The sequence below is a fragment of the Peromyscus californicus genome, unplaced genomic scaffold, assembly GCF_007827085.1.
Source record: "Peromyscus californicus insignis strain IS unplaced genomic scaffold, ASM782708v3 Scaffold_10__1_contigs__length_136768540, whole genome shotgun sequence".
NCBI lineage: Eukaryota > Metazoa > Chordata > Mammalia > Rodentia > Cricetidae > Peromyscus > Peromyscus californicus.
In genome coordinates, this window is record NW_026294391.1 from 91,209,586 (window position 1) to 91,227,647 (window position 18,062).

Genomic DNA, 18,062 nt, shown 5'->3' on the forward strand with positions numbered 1-18,062 from the left:
AGGTCTTTCTCCAACATGGGTATGGCCTGGCTGGTTTTATTTCACTTGTCAGTTTGCAAGGAAAAGAATTCTCATGGCCAATGTATTGGACACTTATCTAAATTAAATCCATATTCCTGAATCATGTTGAGTTGATTTTCATTAAAACAATATGTATCTCCACTTAATTTTAATGGATTTTGTTGTGAAAATCCCAAAAGTAGTCTAAGACAGCTTCTTCTTCTTAAGTAAATTCTTTTAATAACACCTATATATCTTTGACTAAATAAGTTTGAGGGGCTGTAAATCACTCAAAGTTGTAGTGTTTCCCAACAGTTTATCTTTCCCAACTGTAAGCCCATGGCTAGAAATTGCAAATCAAATTATTCTGAATGATAATCCACTGGTAATCTTTTTCAGGAAATTCCCTACTGTATTTTGAGACATGATTTATGAAGAAATAAACTGCAGCATATTTGAAACATATACTTTTTATCATGCATTTGTTTAATCTTTTAAAGGAAATTTAAGATTCCCATATGTTTAATAGTAAAATCTCAGTAGAGTTTGGAATGTTTTGCTTGATAGTTTGTTTTCGGTTTTGTTTTCATTTTGAGACAAGGACTCTCTATGTAACCTAGGTTGGTCTTAAACTCATTATTCCCCTGTTTCCATATCCCCAAAAATGGGATCTCAGATGGAAGACATTGGGCACTACTTCTAGTATAGTTCTTAAAGTGCTAAAAGAATTAATATTTGGGCATTTTTTCTATGTAATTTCTTTATTTATCTAGTATTTATTATGTTCATATTCTGGACCATGAGTCATATTCTGGACTTGAGTCACTAAAAACATAAAGGTATAAATTCTGCTCTTGAAAAATCTCAGAAGTTACTCTCTACTATTAAAAAAAAATCTAGCTCAGTGGTTCTCAACCTTCCTAATTCTGTGACCTTTTAATACAGTTCCTCATGTTGTAGTGACCCCCAATCATAAAATTATTTCATTGCTACTTCATATCTGTTTTGAATTTTGCTACTGTTATGAATCATAATATAAACATCTGATATATAAGATATCTGATATGTGACCCCAAGGGGTCATGACCCACAGGTTGAGAACCACTGGTATTGCTATGATGGTAGCTTTTTTTAATGTGTGTGTTAATAAAGTTTCGAATCAATACATTATTATCGAAACTCAGCTATCAGACTAAAATAAAGTGTTTGATCACCATGGCTATGGTTTATGCTCAGTGGTAAATTACCTGTATAGGAATTTACTATGAAAGTTTCATTCTCAGGACTAATGTCTCCAAAATCTTCACTTATTAGACATATTTAGACAAATTAATAGATATTGAAATTCAGTGACTAAACTGTAAAAGGAAATTGGCATGTCATTTTCAAAACAGTATAGACACCAACAATAAATATAAAAAGTTAATACCTGTGATGAAATCACTCTGTGAGTAGAAAATATTCTTAATCCGGAATATCACAATTTAATTGTGCAAAAAAGAGAAAAGAATAAAGATAATGACTTTAGAAGCATTCTGTAGCTCATATATTAATTTATTTCAGGATCTCATTTCAGGTTCTTGGAGGTATAAGAGATTATTACACTTTGCTTGAATTTTTAAAAGATATTCTAATCAGCAGAAATAATATAGAAAATACTGTGACAAATGAAATGATATATTTGTCAATATTAGAAGTAAAAACTTTTGATAGCAATAAAATATGTATCTTTTTTTCAAAATCAAGAAAATGTGCCTAATATATTTATAAGGAAAATATAAAGTATTATTAAAAACTCGAAATTTTAGAATTGATTTTTTTAAATCCTATGTATTAGTGGGAAGGCTTGATGTTGTCAATTATCCCCATTTATAAATAAATATAAATCACCTTCAATGAGAATTTAAGAAATTATTCAGAAGCACTTCATGAAACTGATTTAGAAACTCAGTATTTACTAAATACACATTAATGTATGTTAAAATGCCAGTGTAATTATGACACTGTGAACCTGTGCAGGAATAACAAGTGAACTAGTAGAAGTGTTCTGAATGATACATGTATGCCTACATAAACTTAGTATTTCACAGAAGTATCTTCATTAATCAGTAAGGAAAGAGTGAATTCTTTCAACATTGATATGAATAAATGATCTCACTAAATGACTACCTAATGTATAATATATAAAAAGAGGGCTTAGAATTATAAATATTATAATTATGAAAAGTAATTAAAGTATGTTTGAAATATTACAAGAAAATGATATTTTATATTACCAGTTTATAGAATTTCAGCAGCTTTTTTAAGTAAAGTAAATACAAAATTAAAGATAGAAAATTGTAATGCTATAATTTCCATCATTAGATGGTCTTAACTTTCCACCCTCATCCAAGTAGTATATACAGTATTTTGTTATTCGAATCTTAGATGGTCTTTTAATAAAAATCCCAGAACCAGATATCAGAGTGAAAGCTGAAAGATCAGAGAAGCAGAGCAGCCAGCCACTAGTTCTTACCTCTATGAAATCCTCAGGCTAAAGAGAGTGAGTTCCTATTTGCTCACACCTTATAAACCTTTCTCTGCCCTGCCGTGTATCTTCCTGGGATTAATGGCATGTGTGCTTCCCAAGCAAAGGCATGAGATCTCAAGTGCTGGAATTAAAGGTGTGTGCCACCACTGCCTGGCCTCTATGTCTAATCTAGTGGCTGGCTCTGCCCTCTGATCCTCAGGCAAGTTTATTATGGTACACAATATATTACCACAGTACTTAGTCTTGGCATTGTGTGGATGGATACAAAAATAAGATGCCCAGAATTCTAGTAGGAAAGTGTCAGGAATTTTACCTAATAAGAACAGGAAACGGAGCCGGGCCGTGGTGGCGCACGCCTTTAATCCCAGCACTCGGGAGGCAGAGCCAGGCGGATCTCTGTGAGTTCGAGGCCAGCCTGGGCTACCAAGTGAGTTCCAGGAGAGGCGCAAAGCTACACAGAGAAACCCTGTCTCGAAAAAAACCAAAAAAAAAAAAAAAAAAACAAAAACAAAAACAAAAAAAAAAAAAAAAGAACAGGAAACGATTATTTTCCATGCACGCATGTTAACCAAGAAAGGGCAAAAATCTTGGCCATTAAACAAACCTTAGCTAATCAAAAATATATTTATTAAGAAGTCAATACCAGGAAAATTAAATAAGGAAATTATATCAGGAAGATACCTATGCTTGGAAAAATCCTAACACTTAGAAAATATCCAGAGTACATAAATAAACCATGAATCAAAGAAGAAATCATTAAGACAGTTAACAAACATATCTAATTGAGTGAACATGAAAGTAAAAAGTATCTAGTTGCTCAAAATGAAGTTTGTATGCTAAAGATTATATTAGAAAACAAAGGCACAAGCCTTTATTCCCAGCACTCGGGAGGCAGAAACAGGCAGATCTCAGAGTTCGAGGCCAGCCTGGTCTACAGAGCGAATTCCAGGACAGGCAAGGCTGTTACATAGAAAAACCCTGTCTCAAAAAATCTTAAATAAATTTTGAGAAAATAAAGAAAGTAAACAAATTGAAAAGAATGTATGCAAACGGAGAGAATATATCAATCATACGAGATTTAAAAAGCAGGAAATTTATGTAAAACCAAATGAGTTTCTTCAAAAAGTCCAATAGAACTGATACACATCTAAATCCAAATGAGATCCTTTGAAAACTCTAGGAAACTGATAAACATTTAGCCAGGATGACCGTGAAAACAGAACCCTATGGGTTATGAATATTAAAAATGAAAATAGGGACATTATTACAGTACCACTATAGACAATAAAGGGATAGCAGAGGACTATGACAGATAACTGCATGGTGGTAAATATGGTAACAGAGAAGATGAGCCACTTATAAAGTATTGCTAAAATTTATTGATGATCACTGGTAAAGAAATTATACATTTTTTCCTAAAATTGAACTTTTAGTTTAAAACTCAAAGAATACTTCAAGTGCAGGTGACATCTCTGGGAATTTGTATCAAACATTCTAAAAAGCAGTAATAACATCCCTACACAGTTTCTTTCCCAGTAGAATACTGGATCACTCCCCAGTGGTTGTGAATGAGGGTATCAAAACCAGACAAACAAGACTAAACAAAAAACCCAAAAGAACAAAACCTAAGTTATAGGCCAAAATCTCTCAAGAAAAAAAGGTAAAAATTTTCAAGAGAACAATGACATGTCTAATATTACAATATATAAAAACAGACTACATCATGAACAAATAAACAAATAAATTTCATCTTCAGAATACAAGCTGCTTTGACATCTGAAAATTATTCAGCATAATTTGCTATTTCAACATTCTAAAGAATTACATCTATGCTATTACCTTAAATATTGCTAATAAATTATTTAATAAAATTCAACATCCATTCCTTAAAAAAAAATACTTGTAGAAAGTTATGAACTCAAGAAAACTTGTTAGCTGGGCTTAGTGACTCATGACTATAAATTCAGCATATGGTAGGTTGAGGCAGATAGATTTCCTCAAGTTCAAGGACATCTTGGAGTACATCATCTCAGGCCACCTTGCTGGGCAGTGGGAGACTGTGTTTCAGAATAATTGTCATTAATAATGAAATCCCCAAACTCCTTTTTATGATATAGTCTTTTATCATAAGTCTTATATGATTTTTAAGAAGTTTAGTTTAGTATAATTAATGATGAAAGAAATGCTTTCCTCCAAAAGATAGGATACAACACAAAGTTGTTTGCCCAAAAATTCAATATTATACTGGAAACATTTAGCCATTGCTATAAGGCCAGACAAAGAAACTAAAAACATACAGATTGGAAAGTAGAAATTGCCTATTCATACATAATATTACTTTATACTTAGAAAATCATCTTACACTAAACCTTAGAACAGAAATAAACTTAATTTTAGAGTATAGGTATTAGGGCGCATATACAAAAATTTTTACAAATTAAAATTAGATGAAAAGGATTATTTAAAATAGCACCAAGTTTCTTAATGTTCTTATTATGCATATCTCTAACAATTTGTGCAGTATTTATATGTAAAGAAAACTACGAAAATACCAATGACACAAAACAAATACAAATACTTTGAATGATATACTATGTTAATTACTGGCAAGCACAAATTTTCTTAACATACCACTCTGTCCAAATTAGACTATAAATTAATTGTATCCTTAAGGAAAGCACAGCCGAAGTTTGTCATTGCTCTAACATTTATGTGGAAAACTGAGCAACCTACTGTAGCCAAAACAAATTAAGAAAGTGCGGTGTTGGAGAATTTGATTTCAAGACTTAATACAGTCTTCTAGTGGTTAATATATCTTGGAATATGTGAATGAAGACACATGGGGTCTAGAAATAGAATTGTGTTTGATTCTTTTTTTTTAAAGATTTATTTATTTATTAATGTATACAGTGTTCTGTCTGTCTGTATGTCTGCAGGCCAGAAGAGGGCACCAGATCTCATTACAGATGGTTGTGAGCCATCATGTGGTTGCTGGGAATTGAACTCAGGACCTCTGGAAGAGCAGTCAGTGCTCTTAACCTCTGAGCCATCTCTCCAGCCCTGTGTTTGATTCTTTTGTGGAGCGGGAGATAAAATCCAAGCACTCACGTATACTAAGCACACACTCGAAGGCTGGGGTAAATTCTATCCTCACAAATTTAAGTTTCAGTAGAAAAAGAAACCTTCTAACAAACAGTGCAAAATCTATTGTGTCTATGTGTATGAACCAGGCAAATGAATCCCCCATTTCTACTTTTATCTCAGAATAGATTGGAGACCCACACATAAAGCTTCTAGGACACAAGCACTCCAAGTTTTTCTGTAAAAAGTCAAACAGTAGAATATTTTAGATTTAGTGGGCCACATGTTTTTGTTGCAAACTCTCTTTTTGGATAACCCTATGTAATCTTTGTTTCTCCCATTGATGGGACAAAATAACCAGCCAAAGACATGAAGAAGGAAGGATTGATTTGGGTTCACAGTTCTAGGGTACAGCCCTAGACGTCATGATATGAAGGGGACGTCACGACAGCAAAAGCTCAAGGCAGCTGCTTTCATCGCATCTGTAGTTGGGAAGCAAAGAGATGAAAGTACTTGACTCACGTTCTCCTTTTCAGAGTCAGGGACCACAGCCCATTGAATGGTGTCAGCCTCATTAGGATGGATCTTCGTAACTTAATCTAATCTAAATAATCCTCTACAGTCTAGTTTAGAGGCTTGGCTCGAAATCTTGTCAAGTTGATAATCAATTGTAAGCATCATATGTTATGAAAAAATATTCTCAGCTCATAGACAGTGAAAGCACAGGTCTATAGGTAAAATTTGGCTTTCTTTCAAGTAAAAGCATAGTAGAAAAATCTTTCTGATCATAATCTAGACAAAAACTGTTAGATAGGACACTAACAATCACAAAAGGGATGACTGCTAATTTGGACTTCATTAAAATAAAATATTTTCATATCATGTATCTAGTGAAGTATTTGTAAGCAGAATATATAAAAATCCATAAAACTCAACAGTCAGAAAACAACTACCGCATTCAAAAGTAGAGTTGGAAAGCATTGCTAACTATTTAAACAGATATTTATATTTCACCCCAAAAGACAAGTAAGCCAGTACGTGTAAGAATCTTCAATAGAGCCATCTGCAAAATGTAGGTTCAAACTATAGTGATATACCTGACTATAAGAATTGACTTTCTTTTCAAGAACAAGAAAAACGGCCACCAAGTATGTAGCATAACTACGAGTTTTTCACATAGCTAATTAGAATGCAAAACCGTGCAGCCACTTTGAGAATCCATTCAATCTCCAGCACAGGAACCAAAAGCAAGCTTATTTTCACTTTGAAAATTTTGTGCCAGTGTAGTAGAAAGGAAAGCGTGGTCTTACACTCTTAAACTGCAATCCCACTTCTAGGTATTTACTAAAGAAAACTGTGAAGCTTTGCATAAAAATCTGTAAGTCTATATTCTTATGAGCTTTATTCATTCATAATCGCCAAGAATTGGTAACAGCCCAAATGTCCATCAGGCAACAAAGACTAACACAATGTAATGTATTTATGCAATGAAATATTTGATTTGTGGTGTTAGGAATCAAGTCTAAGACCTCATACATGCTAAACATACACTCTAACTGCTGACATAAATCTCAGCCCAACATATATCTTTCAAAAATTTACACAGTCAATTTCAATAGGAAAATAAATCTTTACAACAAACAGTGCTAAAATGATTGGATATCTGTATACACAACAAGCATAAATGAATCTCAAATGCATCATATTAAGTTGAACAAAGACATACTCAAGAGGCTACATACTGCATGATTGCATTTTCTACATTATGGATTTGAAAATTTGTAAGAAATAAACTGGAACACTAGTTGCAAGAAAACTGACACGTGGAAAAGGATCAACCACTGATGGCAGGTCCTTTTGAGGATTGATGAAACAGTTCTAAATCTGGATTGTAGTGGTGGTTATATGGTTGTATACATTTGTCAAAACTCATCCGAGGATGCAGTGAAAGAGCACCTACCTTTTTTTTTTCTTTTTAAATTTTCGAGACATGATTTCTCTGTGTAGCTTTTGAAGCCTGTCCTGGAACTCACTTTGTAGACCAGGCTGGCCTCGAACTCACAGAGATTCACCTGCTTCTGCCTCCCCAGTGCTGGGATTAAAGGCGTGAGCCACCATCGCCCGGCTTTTTTTTTAATTCAATGTTTTTGTTAATTCTTTAGAAATTCATCCATACTATGTAGGTTTCTCACTCCTGCCTATAACACCTTTGAGATCCATCCTTCACCTCCCCATGCCTCCCAACTTTATTCCTCTTTTAAAGAACTAACCCCCTGGGTCCAACTTGTGCTGCACATCTACTCATGAGTCCACTACAACAACCTACTAGGGCCACACCTTTAAAGGAAACTGACTTTCCCTTCCCCAGAAGCCGTCAACTGTCAGTAGCTCCTCAACCAGGGATGGTGGCACATGAGCCCCTGCACCCTCTATGCAGGAATGTCCACTAGTTTCATTCTTTGCAGGCAACAGCTGCTGTCCAATCCCCAAGTGCAGCTGCCCTGTCATGTCCAGAGACACTGAGTTTCTCTAGTCCTTCCTGACTTTCGGCCCTTATAATCATTCCACCCCCTCTCCTTCAATATTTTAATAGATATAATAATTTTGAAAAGTGAGAATGATAGGAAATGCAGAAAGTGACGTTTCTAATGTTAAAATATTTTAGGCAAGATGGGGAGAAGTTTGAGCACATTTTCAGCCACATAACCTTGAGTTAATAAAAAGGAAGACGGTGACATTTGTCTGCTTAAAGAATAGGTGATTAAAAACTGTATTTTCTTAAGTAGAGAGTTACCCAGTATGTATTACACAGAGAGTAAGAAGGTGTAGGTTAGAATCTTGTGCATTTTGAGAGGTTGAGACAGGTGCTGAAGTTGACTGCTTGCCTTGTGTTAAATGAGACTCTATTGATGGGATTTCTGCTTTGAGTACTTATTTGTACTTTTCTTCCCATATAAACTAGTCTCACTGCATCTTTTTATGCCATATTTGGTTGATATCACTGGAAGCCCTGCTCTTTTCTGAAAGGAAACAGAAGAGCTGTGGTTCTAGGGGAGAGGGGAGATGGGGGGGCACCTGGAGGAGGGGAGGGAGGGGAAACTGTGGTTGGGATGTAATGTGTGAGAGAAGAATAAAGAAAAAAGGGGAAGCTATTGTTTTAAACATGTAAACTGTGTTTTTTATAAGGTGATACTGGATCAAATGGACAACCTGGCCCAATAGGGCCTCCTGGACTTCCAGGAATTGGTATTCAGGGACCACCAGGACCACCAGGAACTCCAGGGCCAATAGGCCAGCCTGGTAAGATCACAGTAAATGTGCTTCTTATAGGACGTGCAGTGTATATGAATGTCTTCCAGCAAAGTGATTTAAGAGGTAATCTATGTTTTGGGTTGTGAGCCTAGCCTTTAAAGACTGAGTCACCTCTCCAGCCCATCTATGGGCCGGGCGGTGGTGGTGCATGCCTTTCATCCCAGCACTCGGGAGGCAGAGCCAGGCTGATCTCTGCAAATTCGAGGTCAGCTTGGGCTACCAAGTGAGTTCCAGGAAAGGCGCAAAGCTACACAGAGAAACCATGTCTCGAAAAACCAAAAAAAAAAAAAAAAGGTAATCTATGTATGTATATAATTTTATAAAATTGTGAATTATATAGATCACAGTGTAAGAGCTAATTTAATACTTGATGTTTCCCCTCTCTGTTCACCTCACATCCATCTATTTCTAATAGCACAATTTGATAATTACACAGTTACCATTACCATATAATCATTGAACAATATAGTTTTAGAAACATAGACCTCAGACTGTTAGTGCTGATTATTTCATACCAGAATAGCTATTGTGCAGTAAAATACAAGACTTCCATGTAGAACTTCTTCACGTTATTAACATATAAAAACCATAATGAGGGTTCCACAAGAATGTTCTGTAAAAATACATCATAGGCATTTTGTTTCCTTTTATTTGATCCCCTCCCTTTTGCCCTAGACTAATAATAATTTTATAACTGAGAACACTAAGTTTTTTTTAAATGGATACTCAGAAAGGCATTGTGAACATATAGCCTAGTGATTTTGCCTCCATAGATAAATAATTGTATGGCTCTTCTATATTTGTACAAGACTCTATACAAATTGTGGATTCTGAGTGAATTCATAGTTTCTATTTGGTCAGTTGTAGTAAGGGCCATTCTCAGGCTTGCATTTTGGTATTTCAAAGTATTGTAATAGCTCATAAAAAGAAAGCAAATATGGAACATTTAACCGTTTTTAACTCACATGAGCATATCAGAAAGTTGAGCACAATTCAGACGTACATGTAATTCTTTTGAACATACAGATATATTTTCTGACCTTAAATGACACTGGATATGTTGTCTGTCATTGCATTAAAAATCTCAAAACAGTGCTTAACAATATAAAATGCCCATGAAGGCTATTTTTATTCATGTGCTATTTTAAAACTCGATTTGAAGGCACACTGTATCTTTTTTATGGCTCCTGACATGTCGTTACTGATTGAAATGTTAAAAAAAAAAGAAAAGAAAAAGAAAAAACTTGGAGTCATGCTTTGAACAGAGTTGCTATAAATAGTTACTTTATCATTCATGGAAAAACCACTTTGTCCAACCTATAAAGGCAGTGGGATCTTGAAGAAGAAAAAGTATTTTTAGTTTAGTTTTGGCCATTACAGAGTTCACCTGCTATTTCAAAAAGAAAGATAAAATATATTTATCATTTCTGTTGTGTTTTATTGTTGCTTGAAAAAGTGCATGACTGTGTAGAAGCACTTTGAACTCATGCATCACAGCTGAATGAAAGTAAAACATCATTAATAAGTATCTTAATGAAATATAAAATTTTGATACATACTTCCTTTTAACTATAGCTAATACCTTGCAATTATTTTATTTATTAAATCATCTAATACTCTATTTCTATACCACTTTCCCCTTCCTCCCTCTGGTAATATATACATATATTGATCATAATGACTGCATAGGATCAGAAAAATGCACATTAATACATTTTAATTTACTTTCATATATTTGCCTATAAATTTTTTCTTTGCCACAGACTTTAATATCTTAACTAATACTATTTGGCAGTTAACAGAAGTTAGCATGAAAAATTATTCAATGCACTCTCAATATATAGATTTTCAAGTCACGTTTTTATTATGCATGGAACATATATTCATTTTTAAGGTAAATTTTATTATCATCACCAAGGCAGAATATTAACTTCACCCATTTTAAATTGTTTTGATTCTTAAATAGTAGGGTAATCAGCAAGATTACTACCATTCTCTTGCTAAACCTGAGTTATAGTGCATAACTAAAACTTCTAGAAGCTTATATAATATGTTTCATTTTGCAATAAAAAAACTTAATACAAAAGAGTAAGAACTGATAGTATCATTAAAACAACATGTAAGACAAAGCCAATATCAAGCCAAACCAAACTGACTTATCTGATAATTATTTAGAGGGGCCAACATAATATGTACTAATAATTGATGCCTACTATGTTGACCTCTCTAAATAATTATCAAATAATGGAACAGTGAAAATCCAACTTTGGTCAGCGGGTCAGTGACAAATCATAAATTGTTAACAATCTACAATGAGATAAACATTGAAGAAAATTCATTCAAAAATTCTACAACAATTTACTGCTATAATCTTATTTATTGAATATTATAACCGGAATACTGGGCTCCTATTTCATGGTTTTGGTATTTTTTTGTACTTTATTAAAAGGTTAGTCAACAATCAGCTAGGAAATTTTTTTTAAATTGTGTTTTACCAAAAGTAATTTGAGAAAAACCATCTTAAAGAAATATGATTTACAGAATCTAAACTTGGTGTATGAGCTGGCTTTTTGGAGCCCATTACCTATGGAGGGACACCTTGCTCAGCCTTGATGCAGGGGGAGGGGCTTGGTCCTGCCTCATCTGAATGTATCTGGCTTTGCTGACTCCCCATGGGAGACCTTACCCTCTTGGAGGAGGGATAGGGGGAGGTTGGGGTGGGGTGGAGTGGGGGGGAAGTGGAAGGAGAGATGAGAAGGGCATCTGTGGTTGGTATGTAAAAAGAATAAAAAAAATTCTTAAATAAAAAAAGATCACGTGATTCTTCCTGACAGAAAAAAATTATTTAAGATGTTAAAGCTTGATTTTCTTTAGTCATTTTTACATGCACAATGCCAAAAGACTCTCTAATGTACTCTCTTAGGTTTATCATATACAGATCCTGTCACTTTTTTATGAGAAAAATAACCAGATCTATCATTTAGAAACTGCTTCAATACTTACTAATGTTATGTTTTGTTAACTAGGGTTACATGGAATACCAGGAGAAAAGGGAGATCCAGGACCTCCTGGGTTTGATGTTCCAGGACCCCCAGGAGAGAGAGGTACTCCAGGGCTTCCTGGAGTCCCTGGTCTTACAGGACTTCCAGGATCACCTGGTCTTCCAGGAAAAGCAGGTGTCCCTGGATTCCCAGGTAATATTTAATAATTTGTCTGATTGAGGATCAATGAAACTAATTTTAGTATGACTCTGACAAATAATTTTCATATTACATTTTATGAATTGGCACTCTCTATTAAGGAAGAGTGTTAAGTGTGTGAATGTTGGAGACTCAGTTTGCTGTTTGCACTATTATTCTGTATGCCTGTACAAGTTATATATTACTATATAATAAATGATCCAAAATGTAATTGTTTAAAGCAACTTTTCAAACATTTTGCTTAAGATTCGGTGGTTCAGAAATCAAGGGGTGCCTTTCTTGGATTATTTTCTATAATTTACATGACTCCAACAAGAATTTTTGGATTTGAAGAATCCAAATCTGTAATGGCAGTTTTCTGACACTTGGGTATTTTTTAGCTCATGTAGCATCTAATCATTCATAAGGCCTCTTATCATTGTAGCATCCTTCCATTGCAAGTAGCTTCCCTAAGAAATAATTTCATGAGAAAAAAATGAAGTCCTGGAGAGATAGCTCAGTGGCTAAAATCACTGGCTGCTCTTCTAGAGAACTGGGGTTGGATTCCCAGCATCCACATGGTAGCTCACAATTGTCTGTAACTCTAGTCCCAGAGGATCCAGTACCCTCTTCTGGTCTCCATGGGTACTGCATGCACATGGTGCACATACATTCATCCCAAACAACCACACATGTAAAATAAAAATAAATACGGGATTTTTAAAGAGAAAGGAGAGGGAGAGCAGGAGGGAGGGGGTAGGAGAGGAAGAGAGTAGGGGAGGGAGAGGGGAATAAAGAGAGAGACGGAGACAGAGAGAGAGAGAGACAGAGAGGGAGAGAGAGAGAGGCTTTCCAAAGTCCCAGAAGACAGAAGCTACTAACTGATATTTTCCAAAGGTGCCAAAGGAGAAATAGGTATGATGGGACCTCCAGGCCCACCTGGACCCTTGGGAATCCCTGGCAGAAGTGGTGCTCCTGGTCTTAAAGGTAAGAACTGGAGTTCACTGACACTTGTATGTGACAATGAAAAGCAAACATTGTGTTCTTTCAATATAGGTTCTGTTTTTCCCATTTTAAAACTAGCAGTGCTTGGTGTTATATTTCTTTGTGATGTGTCGGTTAAAAAGTCTTGTTTTCAGTTTGATGACATACTTAATCTGTATACCTGAAAAACTGTAAATGCTGAGCCCATAATCTGAGAATTGAACTTCAGATTTTTCTTATGGAGAGCCTTTAATCATCCAAATATTCTAGAAAGCAGAGAGACTATTACCTGACCTTTTAAATATGTATTCACTCAAGTAATTCATTGGCAGACATCAAATTACATAAATGTTTTGAGTGCTTACAAGTCCACCCCAGTTATGAGATGAGGGATAATTTTACATGCATTAATTATGGATGGACAAATTTGGTGTGCTTTGTTGATTTTAGGTGATGATGGCATGCAAGGTCAGCCAGGCCTTCCTGGCCCTGCAGGAGAAAAAGGTGGTAAAGGAGAACCTGGCCTTCCAGGTCCCCCTGGACCAATGCATCCTGATTTCCTGGGATCAAAAGGAGAGAAGGGTGAGCCTGGCTTACCAGGTAAGTGAATGGATGTATTCATAAATACATTTTTTTTACATATGTGAAGTTTAATTTGGGGGGTGGTACTAGATGACAGACACAGTTCCATATGGATGCTAGCATACTTTCTTTCACTATACTACATACCCAGTCCCTAAAGTTTAATTTTACACATATTTATCCATGTATGTATGTATGTGTTTACATATGTATGCATTTGTTTGTCTGTGTGTGTGTGTGTGTGTGTGTGTGTGTGTGTGTGTGTGTGTGTGTGTGTGTCACTGAATGTGTCAAAGAACTACTTTCAGCAGTTGGCTCCCTCCATCCACATTGTGAATTCCAGGAATTTAACTCAGGTTATTGGGCTTTTCGCAAAGCACCTTTACCTACTGAGCCATCTTGCCTGGCCACTAACATTTTATTTTAGGTATCAGAGGAGTAACTTGGAGTTACTGGATTCAACAAGTCAATTAGATACACAACATTTTGGTGGTGAATATTTCATTTGATTCATGATGTTTCATTGATTAGCTTTCTGCTCGAATATTTTTCTGTTGTTTACCTGTCGTGAGCTACAGGAGTTTTAAAAAAGACTTGGGGAACTGGGGAGATGGTTTAGTGAATTGAGTGTTTGTTACACAAGCATGAAACTGGAATTTGGATCCCTAAAACCCACATAGACGCAAGACAGGCACATGCCTGGAATAGTAACACTTTTGAAGCAAAGACAGGGGAACTCTAGGGGACCTTTGAGTTCAGTGAGAGACCTATCCTCAATGAACAAAATGTCGAACAATCTATGAAGGCATCCAACTTCAATTTTGGGCCTATATGTGCACCTGCAAACACACATGTGCCAAGAAACCTATGAGCACACATACATACATATGTACATACATATATGAGTAAATACATTCATAAATAAAACAGACTTAAATAACTGCCTTCAGTTTTCCAGGAGTTTAGAAAATGATATATAGTCACAATAATTTGAGAACAACATTTGCTATTTAGGAAATGTGGTGGTCCTTTTCGGTTTTTTCTCCTTGAATCCAAATGAAGGTGAATAGTATAATGTTTTATATAATAGGTTATAAATTATAAAACTATTCTTTTCTTTTTATAGAAATATAACATAGTTCATCAAAACTACCACAAAACATATATATATATATACATAAATTAACATAAGGCACCTATAGAAAAGAAAGAAACGTATTTGTTGAAAAAGTGCTAGCCTTTCAAACATTATGAAACTTTAGATTGGTCATTAATTTGTAGCTTTCAGCACATTTGCGATTCTTTTTGTGTTCTACAAATGTTGTCACTTGTACATGTGTGTATGTGGGTGTAAACAAATTTATAAGTTTCACATTGAGCATGATTTGACGAAAATTTTCCTTAACGTAATATTTCTTATACTGGAAATTTTCACACAAAGTACACAAAGGGGCAGGAACATGTAAATTTTAGGATGACTAAAATGGAATGTCTTTCTTAGGTATCTCTTCTTTTAAAAATCAGATTCTTATTGATTGATTGACTGACTGATTGATTGGTATGTGTGCATATGTATATGCTACAATTCCTATGTAAATGTCAGGGGACAACTTTTGGGAGTGAGTTCTCCTGCTTCAGTATGTGGGCTCTGAAGGTTGGAGTCAGGTCTTCAGGCTTGGTGACATGTTCTTTTATCCACTGAGCAATGTCATCAGCTCCTGGAGTTATTGTCTTATGTGGCTTTTTGTTGTTGTTGTTGTTGTTTTGAGAAAGGGTTTCTCTGTGTAACAGTCCTGGCTGTCCTGGAACTCACTCTGTAGACCAGGCTGGCCTTGAACTCACTGAGATTCGCCTGCCTCTGCCTCCCTAGTACTGGGATTAAAAGCCTGGGCCACCACCATCTGAATGCTTCTTTTTTTTTTTTTAACCATGCTTTCTGAATTATAGGAATGGTGAAATATACTTGACTTCTACCATAGGATTACTAATGAAATACTTTGAGACAGATAAGAACAAAGAGGAAGTTGACATTTTGGGCTGATCTAAATTTCTTGATGAGAGATAGTAAAAATTGGAGAAACTAATAGTCTTTAGTACATTTGGCCACTGCTATCATTGCTACAGGTACTCAGGGCCAGGCATTGAACATTATTTTGTTGTTCTGGTTTGAAGTGCTGGGGATCAAACTCAATGATAGGCAAGTTCCCACTGAGCTACACATCCCATCACTCTTCAGGGCCATCTTAATAATTCATGATCTACATCTGTATCATGTTAGAAGCAAGGAGGCCGTAAAACTACCACTGCCAATTCCAAAAAAGTTTGGTAATTTATTCCCAAAATGTGGCAGACACCCTTCGGAGCATCCTTACCCTCCTAAGCACTACATAAGAGATGTTGTTGTTGTTGTTTTTTCAGTCACAAGCATTAATTTTAATCCCATTCAGTTACAGCTAGTTTTTTTTTTACTTTCTTTTTTTAAATTTTTCTATTCATACCAACCCCAGATCCCCCCTCTCCTCCTCCCTCCCCCCCCCCCCCCGTAGCCCAGCTATCTCAGTCGATAGAGCATGAGACTCTTAATCTCAGGGTCATGGGTTCATGCCCTGTGTTGGACATCAGAAAATGTCATAAATCCATGGGAGTCTGGTTAAGAAGTATTAAGGTAGGGATGGTTTCTATCCATGTTTTCTTCTCTAGGCATCATCTTGAAGTTGATTTCTGCTGCATCTTTTTTGGTCAGTTTTTCATTCTCATTTGTCCTAGGAATTTTGTCTTCTTGATTTAGGAAATCAAGTGGACTATCAGAAAAATGAGTTTTTGTTACAGAGCACAGAAATAGAGAAATGGTTAAAGTGCAACAATCCCCCAACACACACACGTGCATGCACACACACACACACACACACACACACACACACACACACACACACACACACACGAGAGAGAGAGAGAGAGAGAGAGAGAGACAGAGAGAGACAGAGAGAGAGAGAGAGAGAGAGAGAGAGAGAGAGAGAGAGAGAGAGAGAGAGAGAGAGAGAGAGAGAGAGAAAAGGAGGGAGGAAGGGAGGGAAGGAGGGAGAGAGAGAATATGCCAGTTTCTCCTTTTCACTTACATACAGTTCAACATTTAAGCAGCTTTTTTGGCAAATTAATTTATTATTAAGAATCAGCCTAACTTGTTTTTTATGCTTATCCTTGGAAGGTATTCCTGGACTTTCAGGACCAAAAGGCTACCAGGGTTTACCTGGAGACCCAGGGCAACCTGGACTGAGTGGAGAACCTGGATCACCAGGACTACCAGGTACGTAAAATAGACCACTGTGGCGTTTGACTAGCTAACAGCAATCCCTGGAAAAGTAACTGTGACCTTATCATGTTTAATTGATGATTTGGATCCGGTCATGATAAGTGCAGTGAGGCCTGACAAAATTGTTGACATTTGACCCAAGTTTCAACAGACAAGAGATATAGGACATTTTATTTTGCTTATTCAGATTCACAGTTTGCTCTCATCAGAATATATGTAGAACTATGATTCAAGTAAGGTGCTACATTTTACTACAGACACTCCAGCATATAAATAAGACAGTTATCTGGTAGGAGCCTGAAAAAGTCACCAGTGTTTTTCGCTTTTGTTGTTGTTGTTTGTTTGTTGCCTGCAATGTAAAAAGATGATTGAAAATTTTAATTTTTAAAATTTCTTTTTTTATTTAGAAATTATTTCTCTTTTATCCTTTTAAAAATTTTTTATTCACTTTACATACCAAACCACAGATCCCCCTCTCATCCCTCCTCCCATTCCCCTCCTTTCCCCCTCCCCCAACTCACCCTCATCCCCTCCTCCAAAAGGGTAAGTTCTCCATGGGGGGACAGCTAAACATCTCACCCCTCGCCATGCATCAAGGTGAGCAAGGTGTCTGGCCATAGGTAATGGGAACCAGAAAGCCATATCACGCACCAGGGACAGATCTTGAACACACTGCCAGGGGCCCCTCAAACAGACCAAGCTACACAACTGTCTCCTGTATGCAGAGGGTCTAGTCTGGTCCCATGCAGGTTCCACAGCTGTATGTCTAAAGTTTGTGAGTTCCCTTGAGCTTGGTTCAGTTGTCTCTGTAGATTTCCCCATCATGATCTTGACTGCCCTTGCTCATGTAATCCCTTTACCCTCTCTTCAACTGGACTCCTGAAGCTCAGCCTGGTGCATGGTTGTGGATCTCTGCATCTGCTTCCATCAGTTACTGGATAAAGGCTCTATGATGACAGTTAGGGTATTCGCCAATCTGATTACCAGGGTAGGCCAGTTCAGGCACCCTCTCCACTACTGCTAAGAGTCTTAGCTGGGGTCATCTTTGTGGATTCCTGGGAATTTCCCAAGCACCAGGTTTCTC

At 36.2% G+C, this 18,062-nt stretch overlaps 1 protein-coding gene across 2 annotated transcripts in view; it reads left to right on the forward strand.

Annotated features, from left to right (window-relative positions):
• Col4a5 (collagen type IV alpha 5 chain) overlaps window positions 1–18,062 on the forward strand; it is a 200,462-nt gene that overhangs the window by 124,560 nt on the left and 57,840 nt on the right. For both annotated transcript variants that reach the window (XM_052737125.1, XM_052737134.1), the window contains exons 30-34: window positions 8,798–8,911; window positions 11,950–12,117; window positions 13,000–13,089; window positions 13,537–13,686; window positions 16,874–16,972. In XM_052737125.1, the coding sequence (XP_052593085.1) occupies window positions 8,798–8,911; window positions 11,950–12,117; window positions 13,000–13,089; window positions 13,537–13,686; window positions 16,874–16,972 (621 nt within the window). The remainder of the gene's footprint in view (window positions 1–8,797; window positions 8,912–11,949; window positions 12,118–12,999; window positions 13,090–13,536; window positions 13,687–16,873; window positions 16,973–18,062) is intronic.